This window comes from Lacerta agilis, chromosome 6 (assembly GCF_009819535.1).
Source record: "Lacerta agilis isolate rLacAgi1 chromosome 6, rLacAgi1.pri, whole genome shotgun sequence".
Lineage (NCBI taxonomy): Eukaryota > Metazoa > Chordata > Lepidosauria > Squamata > Lacertidae > Lacerta > Lacerta agilis.
The window spans coordinates 59,180,763-59,199,288 of NC_046317.1; the positions used below are offsets into that span (position 1 = coordinate 59,180,763).

General features: G+C 40.5%; 1 protein-coding gene across 1 annotated transcript; it reads right to left on the reverse strand.

Annotated features, from left to right (window-relative positions):
* Positions 1–8,514: 8,514 nt before the first annotated feature.
* GUCA1A (guanylate cyclase activator 1A) lies at positions 8,515–18,156 on the reverse strand. Its single transcript, XM_033152936.1, has 4 exons — positions 17,903–18,156; positions 9,974–10,123; positions 9,566–9,656; positions 8,515–8,666 (listed from the first exon to the last, which is right to left on the reverse strand). Exons 1-4 carry the CDS (start codon positions 18,098–18,100, stop codon positions 8,515–8,517), a joined length of 591 nt encoding a protein of 196 aa, XP_033008827.1. The 5' UTR covers positions 18,101–18,156.
* Between the last annotated feature and the right edge of the window lie 370 nt (positions 18,157–18,526).

The window sequence follows — 18,526 nt, forward strand, 5'->3', positions numbered from 1 at the left end:
ATCTCTTAAAAACAAAACAAAAACATTTTTCTCATTCCTGGTTATGGTTCCACAACTCAAATTCAAGTTATATAAAAAATTATGGAAACTGTAATATAGGGAGTGGGAACATAAGAAACTGCCAGTTTTTTCAACTTGCCTTAACTATAGGAGCACCTATAATCCTATATCAACAATGTGGAGTAATGTAGGACACACACACACAGCTATTCTAGGATGCTCACACCTATATTAGGAGTTAAATTTCCTTGCGTCGTGTATGGGCAGAATTGGGCTGAACTGGCAAGTTTACTGTCTTGGCACCAGGGCCCTTTATGTGAACAGGCCCAGGAAAGCTACATTGGGTTAGGAATTGTTACTTGCAGCTCAATCCTGTTCATGTCTACTTAGAAGTAACTCCCACTGTTTAATGGGTCTTGCTCCCAAGTAAATGTGTTTAGGATTGCAGTCTAAATTTGAATTGTGACACTCTACCAAATATAACACATGTACCCAGGAAACAAGCTTTGGTTCTTGTATTCTTCTCCCTCCTGTTTCTACTCTCTTAACAAAATGGTGAATGCACATTAATATTGCATTATAATTGGCAATGAACAAATTGGTATTGGTGAGTCTGAGATAACAGAGACTTGAACATGTAATTATGGCATATACTTATATTGATGCATAGTTTGCATAGCTGGTCTCAAGGAATGTTAGGAAATGTAGTTTATAAGGGCTCATAGTTCCACTAGAGATTCATATGGCGTTAATCTGCTAATCCTGTAAAAAGTCATGGATTGTAGCATCTTGTATTTTTATATAATTTGATAGCTGCTATGATTCTCCCCTGGCTAGATCTAGAACACAATGCCTGAACACAATGCCATATTGTCTCTGGACCAATGTGGCAACCTTTAATCAAAACACAGTTGCTGATGACCCATTATAAATGAAGTTTTTTAACATCGTGACCGCCCTGCAGTCAATGGCATCCATCCTAAAAACATTTGTGAAGTAGTATCAGTTGCCACAAGCGTTGGAGGAAAGTGGATAGTGAAAGGTTTTTTCAACCTTTCTCATAACGCTAGAATTCATGGACATCTAATGAAGCTGAATATTGCAGATTCAGGACAGATACAAGAAGAAGAGAGTTTGGATTTGATATCCCGCTTATCACTACCCGAAGGAGTCTCAAAGCGGCTAACATTCTCCTTTCCCTTCCTCCCCACAAGAAACACTCTGTGAGGTGAGTGGGGCTGAGAGACTTCAAAGAGAGTGACACGCCCAAGTTCACCAGCAGCTGCATGTGGAGGAGCGGGGACAGCGAACCCGGTTCACCAGATTACGAGTCCACTGCTCTTAACCACTACACCACACTGGCTCTTCATGCAGTACATAGTCAAACTACGAAACTCACTCCCCCAGGAGGGAATGGTTGGTTACCAACTTGGATGGCTTTAAAATGGGCTTTGACAAATTCATGGAAGAGAGGGCTGTCAATACCTACTAGCCTGATAGCTATGCTCTATCTACAGTCAGAGGTAGCAATGCTTCTGAATAAGTAGTTGCCGGAAACTGCAGAAGGGGGAAAGTGCGCTTGTGCTCAAATCCTGCTTGCTGGTTTCCCACAGGCCTCTGGTTGGCCACTGTGAGAACAGGATGCTGGACTAGATGGGCCATTGGCCTGATCCAGCTGACTACTACATTATAATCAGGGCTGGATTTAAGTTTGATGAGGCGCTAAGCTACTGAAGGTAATGGGGCCCTTTATATGTCCAGCTGTCATTTGTCAACAACAAATTGTCACTTTTTTGTGTGTTGAATATATGCTATGATTAATTATGGACCTAATAGGTCTCTAAAGCTATTTGCACATGTTGCCATGCAACCAGTCTATGCAGGATGTAAAGGTAAAGGACCCCTGACAGTTAAGTCCAGTCACAGACGACTCTGGGGTTGCGGCGCTCATCTCGCTTTACAGGCCGAGGGAGCCGGCGTTTGTCCGCAGACAGTTTTTCCGGGTCATGTGGCCAGCATGACTAAGCCGCTTCTGGTATAAAAGAACACCGAGACCAGAGCAGTGCACAGAAACACCGTTTACCTTCCCACTGGAGCAGTACCTATTTATCTGCTTGCACTTTTTGTCATGCTTTCAAACTGCTAGGTTGGCAGGAGCTTGGACCGAGCAACGGGAGCTCACCCTGTCGCGGGGATTCGAACCGCTGACCTTCTAATTGGCAAGCCCAAGAGGCTCAGTGGTTTAGACCACAGCGCCACCCGTGTCCATGAAGAATGTAAAGGTAAAGGGACTCCTGACCATTAGGTCCAGTTGAGGATGACTCTGGGGTTGCGGTGCTCATCTTGCTTTACTGGCCAAGGGAGCCGGCGTACAGCTTCCGGGTCATGTGGCCAGCATGACTAAGCCGCTTCTGGCGAACCACAGCAGCACACAGAAATGCCATTTACCTTCCCGCCAGAGCGGTACCTATTTATCTACTTGCACTTTGACGTGCTTTTGAACTGCAATATTGGCCAGTGATATTTTAGGGAGCAGGCTAGCAGGCGGGGCCCATTACTTACATCATAGGAGCCTACACAACACAAAACACTGTTGCTGTATGTAGGTATTATTTTATTTGTTTTTTATCTTATTTTTTGGAAACGTACATCCAGTTTTTATTTTCCTTTAAATAATTTTTGGGCCCCCAAGAGAGTAGGGCCCTAAGCTATAACTTGTTTAGCTTATACGTAAATCTGGCACTGATTATCATAGTCTCCAATGCCCTGAACCATCATGAAAACCCTTATGCCGTCATGGCTTCACACTTTGTCATGCAGAGCCCCATCTTTGTTGAGGTACGCTAACTGGAAATGGTTTCCCTTCAGGCAAGTATTGTCCTCTGTCTGATGTGACCCTTAACCGGCCATTAGACTGTCAGTTACGGAGCCTGCTGGCTGAAAGGATAATGAAAAGGTAAGGTTTAAACTTTATCCTTTCAACCAGCAACTGAACTAGCCATTCTAAGTATAGGTTTCACATGCGGCCAGCGTGGAGCCAGTAAGTTAACGCCAGCACATGCTAGCTAGCTCCTAGTCATAGGGAACTTTGCAAAGAAACAGGAAGGAGGAAAAGGCTGAAAGGAAGTACAGTAATCTACTTTACCAATAAGTAGTTGCTAAAAGAATCTGTAAGGAGAATAAGCTACCTGCCTCATTCAGGTAGCTTATTGCAAGCATTGCTGTATTTTACTTCCCAACAAGGGGAAGAGACTCAGCAGGGCAGCCAGATAGGAAATGGAATTCCTGACTCACTATTTCTATTATATTCCGGAAACAACAGTTATAATTAAAAACACTCACAAATTTATTTTAAGTATGCCCCGCCCTCCATACGAATTTGAGAGACCCCAGGATAATAATAATTAAGTAAATAGGGCTCACCCTTTAAAATAGCTAGGCAGGCAGGGCCTGCCCTGAATTCCATTCCTGAATATCTTAGTCAAAATGGCTTCCAAAGCCCTGGAAGTCTCCCTCTCCTCTCTCATGCCTCTCCCACTCCACGCCCCAGTCTGCATTCAAGAGTTTGACAGCCTTGAATCTACTGAAAGCAACAGGTCTAATTTAGCCATATGGGTAGCATAAACAGGGTGGCAAATCCTGACAACATAAGAGGAGCGTGCTGGATCAGGCCAATGGCTCATCTAGTCCAGCATCCTGTTCTCACAATGGACAGCCAGAGGTCTGTGGGAAACAAGCAAGCAGAATACAGTATGAGCACGAGAGCACTCTCCCCTCCCATAATCTGCATTTTCTTTCCCCCAAACTAGGGCCAAGCAGAATTAAAAGGGCACTGGTGGGATTTCTCTTGTACTTTATATGATAAAAAAGTCCTGCTGCGCAGAGGCATCCCTGGATCCTGAAACCCTGATTGTGCACCGTGTGAGTGCGACTAAAAGCATGGTCCCACAACACTTTTGCTGCGTGAAGTGGAGACCTAGAGAACAGAGTTGTGCTCTTTGAAAACAACTTTGTGGTCGTCACCACCCCAACAGTTTATCCTTTCCATCCTTTTCCCATCACAGTTATTTGACCAACCCTATTTATCTGGAAGCCAGGGGCAGCAGGAGTGGCTGCGTACAGACCATACATTTGAATACACCCCCCCAAAAAGGATACTGAGAACTGTAGTTTGCTAAGGGTGCTGAGAGTTGTAGGTTTGTGAGGTACAAGCAACGGGGCAGTATTCAAATACTGTAGCATGTTCCATCAGTGCAAAGATTTTTTAGCTACCAAGCAGTTGCTTGCATGACTATAAAGGCAGCTAAGTTATGCTAAGTAGTAATTAATCTTCATTAATTTATTTTGAATAATGTTCATGAGAAATTGGACCTGAGAATTTAATTGCTTCCTGGAGCACCAGTGCTCAGGTGAAGAACTGGCAAGAGCAACAACAACAAAGAAGGTTTTCAAAGAACAGAACCTTTTCTCTTAAACTCTTAATTCCGGCCCGTATCATTTACAAGCGGTGACTACACAAAACAGATAGGCTACAGTATTTGATCTGTGAAATATTTCTGATCTTTTTGCCTTTCTTTTTTTCATTCCCCAAATAAGTAACTTCTTGTTTGTGAGCTTGCGGACATGACTATCTGCTCATGCTCAGATACTGACACAGAGTACATTCAGATCCAGAGGTGGAATGCGTTCTGTGCACTCACCTTTAAAATTCGTAAGATGAAAAACAAGTCAATTTTCTCTCTTCATCACAGACTGAGTAACTTTTTATTTATTTTTTGCATGAGTGCAACGTCAAAGTAAGTCTCACATCTCCACCCTCATTCTGGATGGAAGATGGCTTTTAATGAAACACACAGAAAGAATGCTGCCTCCACTAGAATCTCGTTTTTGTTTCATGGTAAGTCTAGCTCTGCGCCTGAGTGAGTAGTTGTACGTGCGATGACGAAAACAGCAGTTGCCTAGAACAAGTGTTCTTCAACCTTGGGTCCCCAGGCCCAGCTTAGGGTGATGGGAATTGTAGTCCAGCCACATATGGGGACCCAGAATAGCACAACACAGATATGTGATATACATACTAGGGATTCCTCTTTTATCTTTGCTTGCATTACAGTCTAGCTGTTGATCGATAGAAATCCTGAATCTCTTTCACATTTGGGCATATGACTGCAAAAAGGCGTTATTACGCCCTGCCGTGGGTTCTGAAACTCATTCGTTGGCTGCTGAAGCAGCCACCATCTTTCTTTAAAGCCAAGCATTCTGGAAAACTAAGATACAGGTATGCATTTATACAAACAGGTAAATAAAAATACCAAAGAAAGCTGGCTTTGTAAAATACTATCTTTAATTTGCCCTTTGATTACATTGTAACATCCAAAGTATAAAACTTACAAGTTTACATTTGAACGGAAATATACATTTTCAGAAAATAAAAAAGAGTGTGTACATGGAAAATGTCTAATGTGCAATAGATAAAAGCTGATAAAGTTATTGCTTCCAGTATCACCTGACTCTCTCTCATACCTGTCTCCTGTCCCTGTCAGGTTAGGGGAAAATTAATTCAGTAATCACTAACTGAGATAGGGAGTGTGTAGTTGTGCAAATGGGCAGGGATGTAGAGGTATGGAGGACCTGAACATATTGCAGAGTTCCTGCAAAACATCACAGCCATATGCATGGTTGAGCTAATGACACTAATAAAATATATAATCCACTTTCATCAGTGAAACGAACAATCATCAACACAGAGCTGTTTGTGTTTTCAGGAAAATGTGTGATCATTGGAGTTAAAGTGCAGCTTTCTTATGGAAAATTGTAATGTATGTCCCTCTAGACCAGGGGTCAGCAACCTTTTTCAGCCGTGGGCCGGTCCACCATCCCTCAGACCATGTAGCAGGCCGGACTATATGGGGGGGGGATAAACGAATTCCTATGCCCCACAAATAACCCAGAGATGCATTTTAAACAAAAGGACATATTCAACTCATGTAAAAACATGCTGATTCCCGGACCATCCATGGGCCGGATTGAGAAGGCAATTGGGCCACATCTGGCCCATGGGCCTTAGGTTGCCTACCCCTGCTCTAGACCACAATACAAAGCCTTAACTTTTCATCATTTAATTATCATAAGTCATAATGGACCTAAAATTTTTGGCCACCATGATTATGTGAAAATGTACCAGCATTTAAAAAGCTCAACTTGTAGTTAAAAAAAAAAAGAAATCCTACCAAAGGAAAGGTTTTTTAATTTTCTTTTTGCAGGTATTTGGTTAATGTGATCTTGTGAAATAAAATAGTCAAAAAAATCCTCTATGCTACAAATCACACTCTAACAGTATAATTTTATAGAAATCTACTTCAGAAGTGAAGTCCCATAGAGTTCATTTGGGCTTCTTCCAAATAAGCATGTACAGGACTGCAGCTTTATATATTCACTTGTCAGAGAATAATGCAGGTAGCACGAATGCCTATTTTTTTAAAAAAAGAAAACACACTTTCTAAATTTACAAAAATAGCTATTAGTTTACAATCTTTCAAGACCAGCAAATAAAAAAAAGAAGCTAGTGCTCTTGTTACGTACAGAAAATATTCTACTAAAACTTCTTGAGCCATAATATGTCAGTGTTGCCATTTAGAGATTCTTCCTGCAACAACAAGAGGCTCCCACAGAAACCACTTTGATTAGGCTGGTACATGTTAAAAGGCACATGCTGAATACTTGAAAGGAAGAGGGAGAAAATAACACTGTTGTCAGTGGTATTGTTTTTCAGTTTCTCTAGCTCTGGCATTGGGGCCTGTGATTTTTTTCAAACGTGAACAGTGTCACCGTTACTATGAATCTCATCAATGAATGCAGACAATATTGTGCATTTCTGACTCTGAGCAACTGTCTTGAAATACTTTTCATACCCCGTTGCATATTTTATGACTGTTGCTTAAAGAGTTGCAATTTCTCCCACAAAAAATGGGGCTACTATCAAACCCAGTGAAATGCACGCTTGGTTCTTAGCTTTTTCATGTGGAGTGAGCCTTTGGGCCCATTCTCCCAAACCTCTTGAGATATGCAGTTTTGATTCATTTTGTGCAGAAGTCTTGCAGCCATAGTGTCCCATGCTGAAATGGTTGGCCAGTGGCTGCAAGCCGAACTCAGCATAGCTTGGCTCCCCACCCCCGGCCACTGCCACAAATATTTTGTGAAATCTGATCAGCACTGATTAGCGGCATTTTGACAACAAACCATTTTATCAAGTGTGTAACCAATCTATGTGTGTATACTGGTGCTTACATTTTGTTTCTCTTTGCAAAAAATATATATAAACATTTTAAAGTTAAACAAATTTCAAAATCTTCTTTACTAAAATTAACGTTGGATACTTTCTGAAGGTATGTTCAAAATGCATCATTAATACAGATATCCTAAGTAAATGTGGCTTACCGGTAATACTTTTGTGAAGGAATTAAGCCTCCATGGCTTTTCTCTGTGTGGCTGAATTTTAGTGCCCGTTTGCTTCAGACACATTCTTAAATTGTCTCAATTTTCTTAACTGAAATACTGTAGCTAGATATTTAGCTTTGCCTGATGATTTCCAAACGAAAGAGAGAGATAATATTTTCATTGGACCAAACCTTATCTGCAAATCTTTGCATCTATTGCTTATGCAGAACTCTGCATCAGACTAGAAACAGAATTCTGTGAAATATATTTTTGAAAGACTGAATGGCAACCAGCCTGGTTCACTAAAATAACACATGAGTTATTTTGTGTTTCTTTTGATTTGGGGGCAAATCGTTATGTGCCTTACCTGCATTTTCCAGGCTCCCACTTGCCATCGATGGGACCAAAACAATTATGCAAAGTCTGACATACAGAAAGGGTCATCACTAGACCATAGAACCATTTGAGTCCATGAGACTTTGGTCTCTGACTTCAGTGGAACCAAGTTTAGATTCTCAGGAACAAGTAGAAGATATTGGATATCATTGAGCTCCATTGCATCTAAGGAGGTCAGCACCTAGGCATTTTCCAAGTTATATTTTTCAGTCTTACATGATCCAGCTCTCTCCCAGCTAGATTGTATCCCTCACTAGAACGTACAGCCTTCAGAGGCAGTCAAGATGGCACTGGGATTCTTGTGGCACCATTCAGAAATTTCCATCATGCTGGCCTCCTCCTCTGACACTGATCCTGGAGGGTTCAGCCAACAAAGGAGCTTCTTTTTACATTTTAACACATTCCCTTCAGCAGATGTGTTGCCAGTTGCCTCTACTTCCCAAGCAACCTGGACATCTTTATAAAGTACCAGTAACCATTACTCATTGTGATCACAACAGATGACGTCTTCTGATTACACAGAAATAAGGTTAAAAGCTGATACTTTTTTTTTCTCTTTAGGGTACTATTCTAAAACAGAGCCCCCTGGACCCCTTTCCAATTTGTATCCCTGATTTTTGTTTATGCAGTGTTACATATATTTAGCATTTTTCCTTTCCCCTTGAAAAATTAAAAACAAATTGTCTATTCAGCAGCTCCTGCCGCTTCCTCGGGATTCTTTCCATCATTCTGGATCATTCGAACAATGTGCGTCAGGTCCAAGCTACGGGTCAGGATGTCAAGTAGAACCTCATCTTTCTGTACTCCGTCCATGAACTCCTCCAGAGACAGCTCACCTACAAAAGCAGAAAAGGTCTCAATTCATGTACTGTATAGCCTACTGTAATGGATGGTGTGGTATCTGATTTTCAAAGGGATGACATGGAAACTGAATTGGCTATTTCTGCGTCATGCCCACCATTTCTGCCCAAGTCGGAGTTGCAGGATTTTGTTTCACTTCCAAAGAAGAGAGAACCCATCCTTTCTTTACATCAAGATGTCACAATAGCTGATCAACCTACTTTCAAGGTCTATAGCATATCAGATTTGACTCCGTTATCTTCACCCCTTTAAATTCCTATTTAAAATCTCTCAACTCAATTGATGAGTTCTCTCTTTTTGACTAATCTCAACCCTGGTTAAATTATTTCTTCTCCTGAAGAAGCAAAATGTCTTAAGCATCTCACAGGAGTACATGATTTGCAGACCTCAGGCTTAGTTAACTGACTTTAACTCCACAGTCTTTCTATAGACCTGCATTGGAGGTTTGTTCCCCTCTCACATTAACATTTTGTTGCATTTCTCAGGACCAACTTGCAGTGGAGTGTGAGGGGAGGATAGTTTCAAAGATTCAGAAAAGGAAGTGGAATGTTTGGAATGGAATGGAATGTCAGTTATGTCTGCCTTAAAAGCATAATGGTCAGAGGGCCAACCGAAAAGAAGTAGTCTTATTTATTTATTTATTTATTTATTTATTTAATTTCTTCCTACCAAAGGAATGTGAGGTAGTACCCCACCCCTCTTTGATCAATTTTAGCATTTAACCCTGGCAGCCATCCCTCCTGCACTGAATTTTCTCTAGTGCAAACTGATGTCAATCTGAAACCTTCACACAAGAGTCTTATGACCACACACTGGTAGGTCCCAGCCTATATTTTTGGCCTATAAATGTCAGTGCATAGAGAGAAATTCTTACCATCTCCATTTATATCGATTTTATCAAACACCATGTTTGTGAATTCCTCAGCTGACATTACTTCATTGCATGGGTTGATGGTGCGAATCGCCTGCAGGAAATTGAGATGGAGAACATTTAATGAGCTCAAGTTGCAGAGTTATGTATTTGTATACAGTGGATGAATTAATCCCCCCATTGCCCCTATGTGCTTCAGTGGAGCACACATAAGTCCACTTTGCTCCATTACGGCTACCCTCACCCTGCACTCTTTAGACCCCCGCATGTCAGTCGTCATGCGTCAATTGGACACGTGCAAAATGGTTGCTTCCTGTATTAAAACAGTAAAGGGCAACTGTGTCATGAAATCTTCCACAAGCTTCTGCCAAACACCATCAATACAACAATTGGCCAAGGAAAATAACTCACCTTAATGATGTTTAGCAACTCATCCCTGTCGATACAGCCGTTTCCATCCACATCATACAGTTTGAAGTACCATCTCAGCTTCTGTTCCACTTTCCCCTTCAGGACCAAGCTTAGAGCTGCCACATACTCCATAAAATCAATGTAGCCATCCTGTTGAAATACAAGAGGCAGCTTGTCAGATGCTATGAGTAAGCCACAGCCATTCTTGCTGAATGCTTCCGGGCCTTCAACATTGGAACAACCACAGGGTGCACACAAACAGCCTGGCAAAATGCATTTGCATGAAAATCATCAAAGAGAACTGCTCTTACCAAAACACACTCTTGGGGACCTTAGCCTCATCCTACCATTCATCCGCGATCCTTTTTCTGCACACCTCCCTTGTAACATCTACCATTGCTTCCCATAGGCACTGTTTCTGTCACAATCAAGTAAGTATCTCAACTTTTGTAATGCAAGTACAATTACAACCCTGCTTTAAAGTCGGACAGAGGTATTAGTCAATGTTTGCAGCGTTACACAGAACACTTACAGTAGGAAAATAAACTGAAACGGGGTCCCTTAGCTCACAAGCACCAGTTCTCCAATGAATTAAGCCAAAAGCTGATCTTGTGTATGGCATCCTTTCCCACATGGTTTTTGTTTATATTAATTTTATGATGCTCTCTGACAAATAGAAATATCGCAGCTTGCTGCCTTTCACAGTTCCTCTGAAGTGTTGGGAGATAAAAGAGGTGGTACTTTTAGACATCAACTACCAGTGATGTCTCAAAACACGCAAATAAGCACCACACCAAAAGAATGAAGCCTCTGATAGTTTTGCCACCTCAGATGAACCTACTTTCTGGTGTCCTCCTTTTATATAGGAACAAAGATTTCCTAGAGAATTGCCTTTCATGGGCTCATTGACTGCTTGTGTATATTCTCTGTACCTCTGTGATTCTCAAGCTGCTGTTAAAATAATGTTGACAAATCCCTGAAAAGTTAAGGGAATGATTGTATTTCTATGTATTTCTACTACAAAACAGCTGATGTAAAAATGGGTGTGTGTGTGGGGGGGGGGAGAGACCCTGTTGGAGAAAAACCTTCCAAAGTAACAAATAGATTTATTGTATTTACATACTTCTTCAAGTTTTTCTGCAGTGGTAAACGGTAAAAAATAATTGCAGGATCCTCTATTTCTGTTTCATAGGTCCATTCACTGCTAAATATCACTGGTGCAATGGCATTTTGGAACACAATGTCAATTAGGAATGTATAGATGGATGCTAGAGAATAGTGCTTTTGAAATTCATACGGCTGCTGCCTTCTAGTGCGACTTTTGTGCAGATCTCAAATGTATATACACTTGCTAACCGAAACCTAAGGCTGCAATCCTTGGCAAGAAGAACTTGACAAGCCAAATTATTTGTCCAGATTTGTCTCCATGGAAATTAATTTCATTTTGAGCCCCGATTATCTGTATCTTCGTCCTTGTGCTTCATTTTGTTTTGTGATTGTCTGTTGCCATGCTACCTAGAGATTCAGGTGCTTTTTAAGAAGCTATGTGTCAGGATTAATGTACGTTTGCATGCATTATACACCTAAGATGCAAGTGCAGGTGCTTCTGCAATAGTCTGCTCAAATCATGTCTGTATAGACCTGCTAAAAACTAAACAACAACAACAACAACAACAACAACAACAACAACAACAACAACCACTACACTGGATAGTTGTATGGTTTCATCTCTATGTTTCAATGACAGAACAGTACAATTTGAAGGGGAATATAGATTCCTGTGGGATGTTCTCTTACAGCAACTCAAACTATTTCCCTCTGGATCACAAACAGCTAATCTGATTTATTCTACAGGCGCAAAAGTCAGATTAGGGTTTAACAACACTGAACCCAATTACCGGATTGGATTTCCTGCATGTTGATTTGTTCATCAGGGCTGGGATTCAAAGAACCATGCAGCTAAATTGCACAAACCCAAGGGGGCTTTCAACTTGCATTGCTCAAACAGCAGTTCTTTATCCCACATGCCATAGCCACATTTGTAACCAAGGAGACTTTCCAAATACTGTAAGATGGTGATATGGCATGGGGGTGGCATCTGCTGTTCATTAAGGAGAAGGGTAAAAAATAATAATCCCACTGTGCAAAGCACAAAGCAGCTCTGGATCCCACATTAAAAGTTTATTTAGTGTATTTTGGGTCAACCTGGCACACTTCTTGCATTTCTTCTTCTTCTAATCTGTTGAAAGGGAGAAACAAAACTTTGGCTAACAGAAACCTAAGTCGGCAATTATTGGTAAGGAGTAAATTAAAAGCCATGGAATTTATTTTCATACAAATATCCATGTTTGAGTATGCATGTTAGTCATGCCTTTCACTAGGTCCAGCACTGAGGGCCTTCTGACGGTTCCCTCACTGCGAGAAGCAAAGTTACAGGGAACTAGGCAGAGGGCCTTCTCGGTAGCGGCACCCGCCCTGTAGAATGCCCTCTTATCAGATGTCAGGGAAATAAACAACTATCTGACTTCTAGAAGACATCTGAAGGCAGCCCTGGTGTTGGGAGCCTCCTAGAGTGGCTGGGGGAAAAAATAAATTATTATTATTATTATTTCTTCTCATCATAATTCTCTCTTATCTTAAAGACTTATTGAGAAATCAAGACTTGCTTTATATGGAATTTTTGCTTTGGCAAGATTAAAGATCTGGTAACTCTAAATGTGAGTTGCAAGGCTGATTATTCCTATGACGTTGTGAGTAGGAGGCTGGATCTATGGTTATGAAACTGCCCCATGCTGAAAGCATAATTAAATTACTGCACGTGGCAATGCAGGCAGAGTGCAAATGTTTAATCACAGGCAGGTGTCACTGCATGAGGAAGCGTTCATATGGAAAAAACTGGTTATTTTCTCATTTCAACCACAGTCATTCATGATTAATTCTTATGTAAGAACAGGAAATAAATCCTGATTTTGATCAACTGTCTAACCCTTGCCTCCAAGAATTTCCATTGCAACTTCTCTCAAAATAATGGGATTATACTATTTTATAACCAGCTATACATTTTATGTCCAATTTAGTTCAATGAACCTTAAGAGTGTGAAAAATCTGCAGACACCCATTGAGGAAATCATGGGTGGAAACTAAATTCACATGAATGTGTGCTCAATGGCTTGACACAAACACTTCCTTAATCCATCAAATCCTAGGAGTTTATTAAATTAATAAAGACCAAGTCGTGCATCCTTTAATCATAAACACAAATAATCTGATATGGAATTATGGTTGTAGTCTTAAATGTACCAACAGAGATTATTTCCCTTTGAACTGTGTGGGACTTCTACAGTATGTAAATATGCTTAAGATCATGCTTCTTAGAAGGCATTAGTTTGACCCATTATACAACAAGTCAAACAAAAGCTCTATTCCACAAATTCTTGCTCAATTTGGTAGTTGTAAGTGATAGCATCTAATGAAAGTTTTATCAAACACTGTGGATTAGATAATCCTGAATACTCAATTCAGTGCATACATACGGTAAATTCTCAGATATGCAGAGGGTGAGTGATAAATTTTGGGCATTTGTAAATTATTGTTGGCCCTGTAAGATATATAGTTGTTGTCAAGAATAATGGAGACCATTACTAAAATAAGCAAAATGCCAAATGTTGGATACAAAACGGGATATTAACCTGCTTCATTTCCAAATGAAGTCCTGCAATTTAGGAAAAGCTCTATGCTGAAACAAAAATTCCTCAAATGATTGTGCTGGGGTCTATATCACACAAGGAACCTTCATAAATTGCTGAAGCTCCCCATTTCAGACCATCTACCACAAACCCATGAGGGCAGTAAACCAGAGGACAGTGACATAGTAGAAAGGTGAGGCTTAGAAGAATCCCCCCCCTCCTCACCCTCACATGTTTGCTCACATGTAGGGATGAACAGAGGTGGAGGAGAAATGCAATTCATTTTGCATTTAAAGGTGAATCTACCTAATTTGCACTGACTGAAACAACACAAGAATTGAAACTTCTCTGAATTTTCCAGTGCAATATAAAAATGCATATATTAGGGGCAAATGTGCATAAAATTAATATATTTGTGAAAATAACATACAAAAATGCATTATATTGGGGAAATTGCTTTGGAATAATGGATTATATTGGGGAAATCGCTATGTTTAATAGGCAAAATTGCATGAAAACAAATGTATCTGAAGAGAAATCTGCACTGATGCATCTTCCTGAGAATTATTATTTTTTAGATCACAAACATATGGAAATTTGGAGAATAGAATTTAAGATTGTAAAGAGGAGGAACTGAGAGAAACAGAGACTAACAGATTTCCCTGTTCCTAGATATGGACAAATCTGTGTCAGTTTCAGTTTCTCATTTTTTTTAAAAAAAATCTTAAATTCAATTTGCCACATTTCCACATTAGTTGCACTTTTTTTAACATTCACCTGAAAATTCTTCAGCCTTTTAGCATGCCTTTGTCCTAATATGCACATTTATAAAGTGCAAATTAGCTAGGTTCACATTAAAATGAAAACAGAATGAAATTTCTCATCCATCTCTGCTTAGACACAAGTAGAATAAATGCCTGATTAAAATTTATTGTTGCTTTGTGTGAAAACTGAAGCAGGAATTACTGATAAGGGCATTCTTTTAAACAAAATTATCATTGTCGGTTTGAATATTTGTAATTGATCATTCTGAGCCAAAAGGTGAACTGGATAAAACCATTTTTCCAATTTGAAATGTCATGATTAAAATCTGTTTCTATTAGAAGCAATGTCTGACAAGCTCTTACAGCAACAAAATGAGACAATATATCATTGAATCATTTTGCTTTGAAGTTAAAACTCAATTGAGGGTCTAAAGAGAAAGTATGGGATGATTTTCATTTGGTGTGACTTTCTGTTTTCATGGGAGGCAGATGGAACAAAACATTGCCTTCCTGGGACATTCCCCAATTGTTGAAACTAAATACCCGATCTCCTCAACGGGAAATATTAGGCAAAGATGAGGAACCTGTTGCCCTCTAGCTATTGTTGGACTATGGCTCCTATTAACCTTGACAACTAGCCATAGTGGCTGCAGACAATGAGAGGTGGAAGGCAGAACTTTGGTTTTGCATCTCTGATATTATGTGCCCTTAGCAGCACCCTTTAGCCTAAAGTAGTTGAAGTAAGGTCAGTTTTGCTCTGTTGACTTCTGTAGTATGAAATAGCTCAAATCCTAATATTTTCAAATGACTGTGGACAGTGAATAGATGTTATGCATTTTCAGGCGGAGAGCTACAGTCCTCTGGTGGAAAGTAATTGGAGGTTGCATTCCAGAGGTTTGTGGCCCTGGCCCCAAAGTAGACAGAACCAGAAACACTCACAGTCTCACAAACATGATCATACTTACCTACACACAAACACAAGGGATGACTGCTTAAGTGCCAAACAGCAATTTTTTAATGACTACAGAGAAAACACACACACACGCACACCCCAGACACACACTTCACAGAAGCACACGCTTAACACTCACTTTTATAATTAACACAAGGATGCACACTTAACACACATTTTAAGTTCACACACAGGTTCAGCCAAAGTTGGGCACTTTTAGCTGCATAGTGATGGCAGTGGGAAAGTTAAGCACTTACTTAAAGTATTTTACAATAAAATGAGTAAGACTATAAAGTACTCAATTTTGGCTGGATCACTCTCACAGTCTACATCTTTTCCATCTTTTTAGTCTAACTGTGGGAAGACTAATATCTGGGGCAGCCTTTCTTGTACAGGTATGAAGCATTTGGGGTCAGTTAAATAATCTCTTTATCCATTGTCTCTGGTGATACTTTTCTGACAAAGTTCTCTTTCCCACTCCCACTCCCCGCTATGAAATACTATCTAATAACTATGACTTTCTGCAAGCACAGGATGTTTACAATATATCATTTAATATTTGTCCTAAATATTTCACAGTTGAACACCGCTGAACATTGTTGCCCTATTTTTCTAAAATAACTAGGGTGGTGCAGAGAGGTATAGAAAATACTTACAGACTCTGTGGTTCAGAATTTAATGAGCTACTGAATAACCAATCATAATCCATGCCTCTATAACTAACCTTCACTTCTCTGGCTCAGTTATTGGTTCAGTCATTATATGTCATTTTGGCATATACTGTAATGACTTGCAGACGCGCCAAGTGTCCCTATTTTCCAGGGACAACCCTGCATTTACAGAAGCCGTTCTGGTTTCTGATTTGATCCTGGAGTGTCCCACTTTTCCTTAGGATGTCCCTATTTTCATCAAAGAAATATTGGAGGGTGTGGTAGGATGTCTCTGTTTTCATCAGGTAAATGTTGGAGAGTATGCAGCCCCCAAGCCAAGGAAATAAGTAACTACACAACTTTTAGAAGATATCTGAAGGCTGCCCTGTATAGGGAAGTTTTTTAAATATTTAATGTTTTGTTATGTTTTTATATATGTTGGAAGCAACCCAGAGTGGCTGAGAAAACCCAGTCAGATGGACAGGCTATAAATAATATCATCATCATTAAATAGGATGTCCCTATTTTCATCAGCAAAATGTTGTAGGGTATGCCTTTGCTGCCATGAACCCAGTGCTTCCCTGCCAGACAGGGCAGATGAAATGTGGCACCCCACCTGACACGCCATGCCTGAACCCCATTCATTATCCCCCAAATTATCTCCAGATGAAGTCATCTTAAATGATTTCCCCAACCCAGATCACCCCACAACACAATTTCCCCCAGATTCATTTTATACCCAGAAATACTTGGGGCACTTAGAAAAAGATTTGGGTTCCTTGCAGCTCCCCTGTTAAACAGATCTAGAACACATCTGATGCAAGAGTAAAGACAGGGCTGCCTCCTTTGACATCTGCAGATCAATTCTATACTTAGCACCTGCTGGCTGACAGCAGGATTTGACCCTAGGGCCTTTTACCTAGAAAATAAGCTTTACATGCCCCTAGGTCCCGAAAGCTTCTTATACAGCTTTGCTCCTGGTTTGCCAGCACACCACATGTTATGACCCTGTATCAACTCCACTGATGTTAAACAGGTCACTGTCGGCATATAATCAGAATAGCAGTATTTTTCATGGGGCAGGAGTAACCAATATTCCAGCTCCCCCTGAAAAAGGCTTGGAGAAGATCACCAGACTAAAAGCTCCTAAGCAGTGTTGCATGATCAGAATATTCTTGTAGAGCATCAGCAGTACAGTGGTACCTCAGGTTACATACACTTCAGGTTACATACGCTTCAGGTTACAGACTCCGCTAACCCAGAAATAACGCTTCAGGATAAGAACAGAAATCGTGCTCTGGCGGTGCAGCGGCAGCGGGAGGTCCCATTAGCTAAAGTGGTGCTTCAGGTTAAGAACAGTTTCAGGTTAAGAACGGACCTCCGGAACGAGTTAAGTACGTAACTAGAGGTACCACTGTAATAGGAAAATTGCTTTGCACGTGCAGGTAACAGAGTTTTTTTTTTTGTTCCAAATGTTCAGAAATGCTCATGTGACGGCGTTCTGGGTGCAGGACTTTGAAAACGGCAGGCTTTGAAATTTCCATCTAACCCAACAGTAAAGGTAAATGATTAAACTAGCCATAATGACCAGACTACTTCTGAAAAAGATCCAACACATATAGCACGTTCATAAGCAGCAATTCAAAACTGAGAAAGGCACATTGCATTAAAAAAAAAATAGAAAGTCTGCAATATCATAACAGACAGACAGAAATTACTGTTCTATATCAAGCAAAGTATAAACGGCAAAGATCAATATCGTGAGGATTATTCATAGATGTTATTTCATAGTATTTTAGATAAGAACCACATGTTCTTATATGTATGGGCATTACATTTGTAAACAGAATGTTGTCTGACCGCAGCTGAATACCCACCTTATTAAAGTCGAATGTTTCAAACATCTGCTCGATGTATTCATTTGATGCTGGAGTCAGGTTTTTCAAACCAAAAAACTGCTTGAACTCATGCAAGGTCAGCTGACCAGAGGGACACTCTGTCATGAATTTCTTGTACCACTGGTGGCACTCGGTGGCGCTCAGTTCCTCAACAGACTTTCCATCCATGTTCCCCATTGTAAAGCAAAAGAGGTGAACACGTCTCTCAAAAACAGCGGAGGACTTCTAGAGGCTTCCCCTTGTTACAATTCAGAAGCAGGCGGTGTGGGATTTGAAAGGGAAAGAAAACAGCAAACCTCCTAAGGCTTGCTAAAGAGCAGGGATGATTGGGGGAGCTTCCAGAGAAAATTTCACACTCTCTGATGGAGTTTTAAAATTGCAAAAGCCTCTTCAAAGAAGCACCTGATGTTTAAGTACCCACTAAATCCTCCTCCAGCCAATGAGAGAAGAGCCCTATGATGGGATCCCAAAAGGGGCATGGGAAGTTCAGGGCAAAAAATAGAAAGGTGGTAAAATGGGAAAGCGTCTTGCAGATTATGGGACCCAGTAGGGGATTAAAATGGCAGGATTTACCTGAAGACATCGTAAGCTTCTAATCCACTT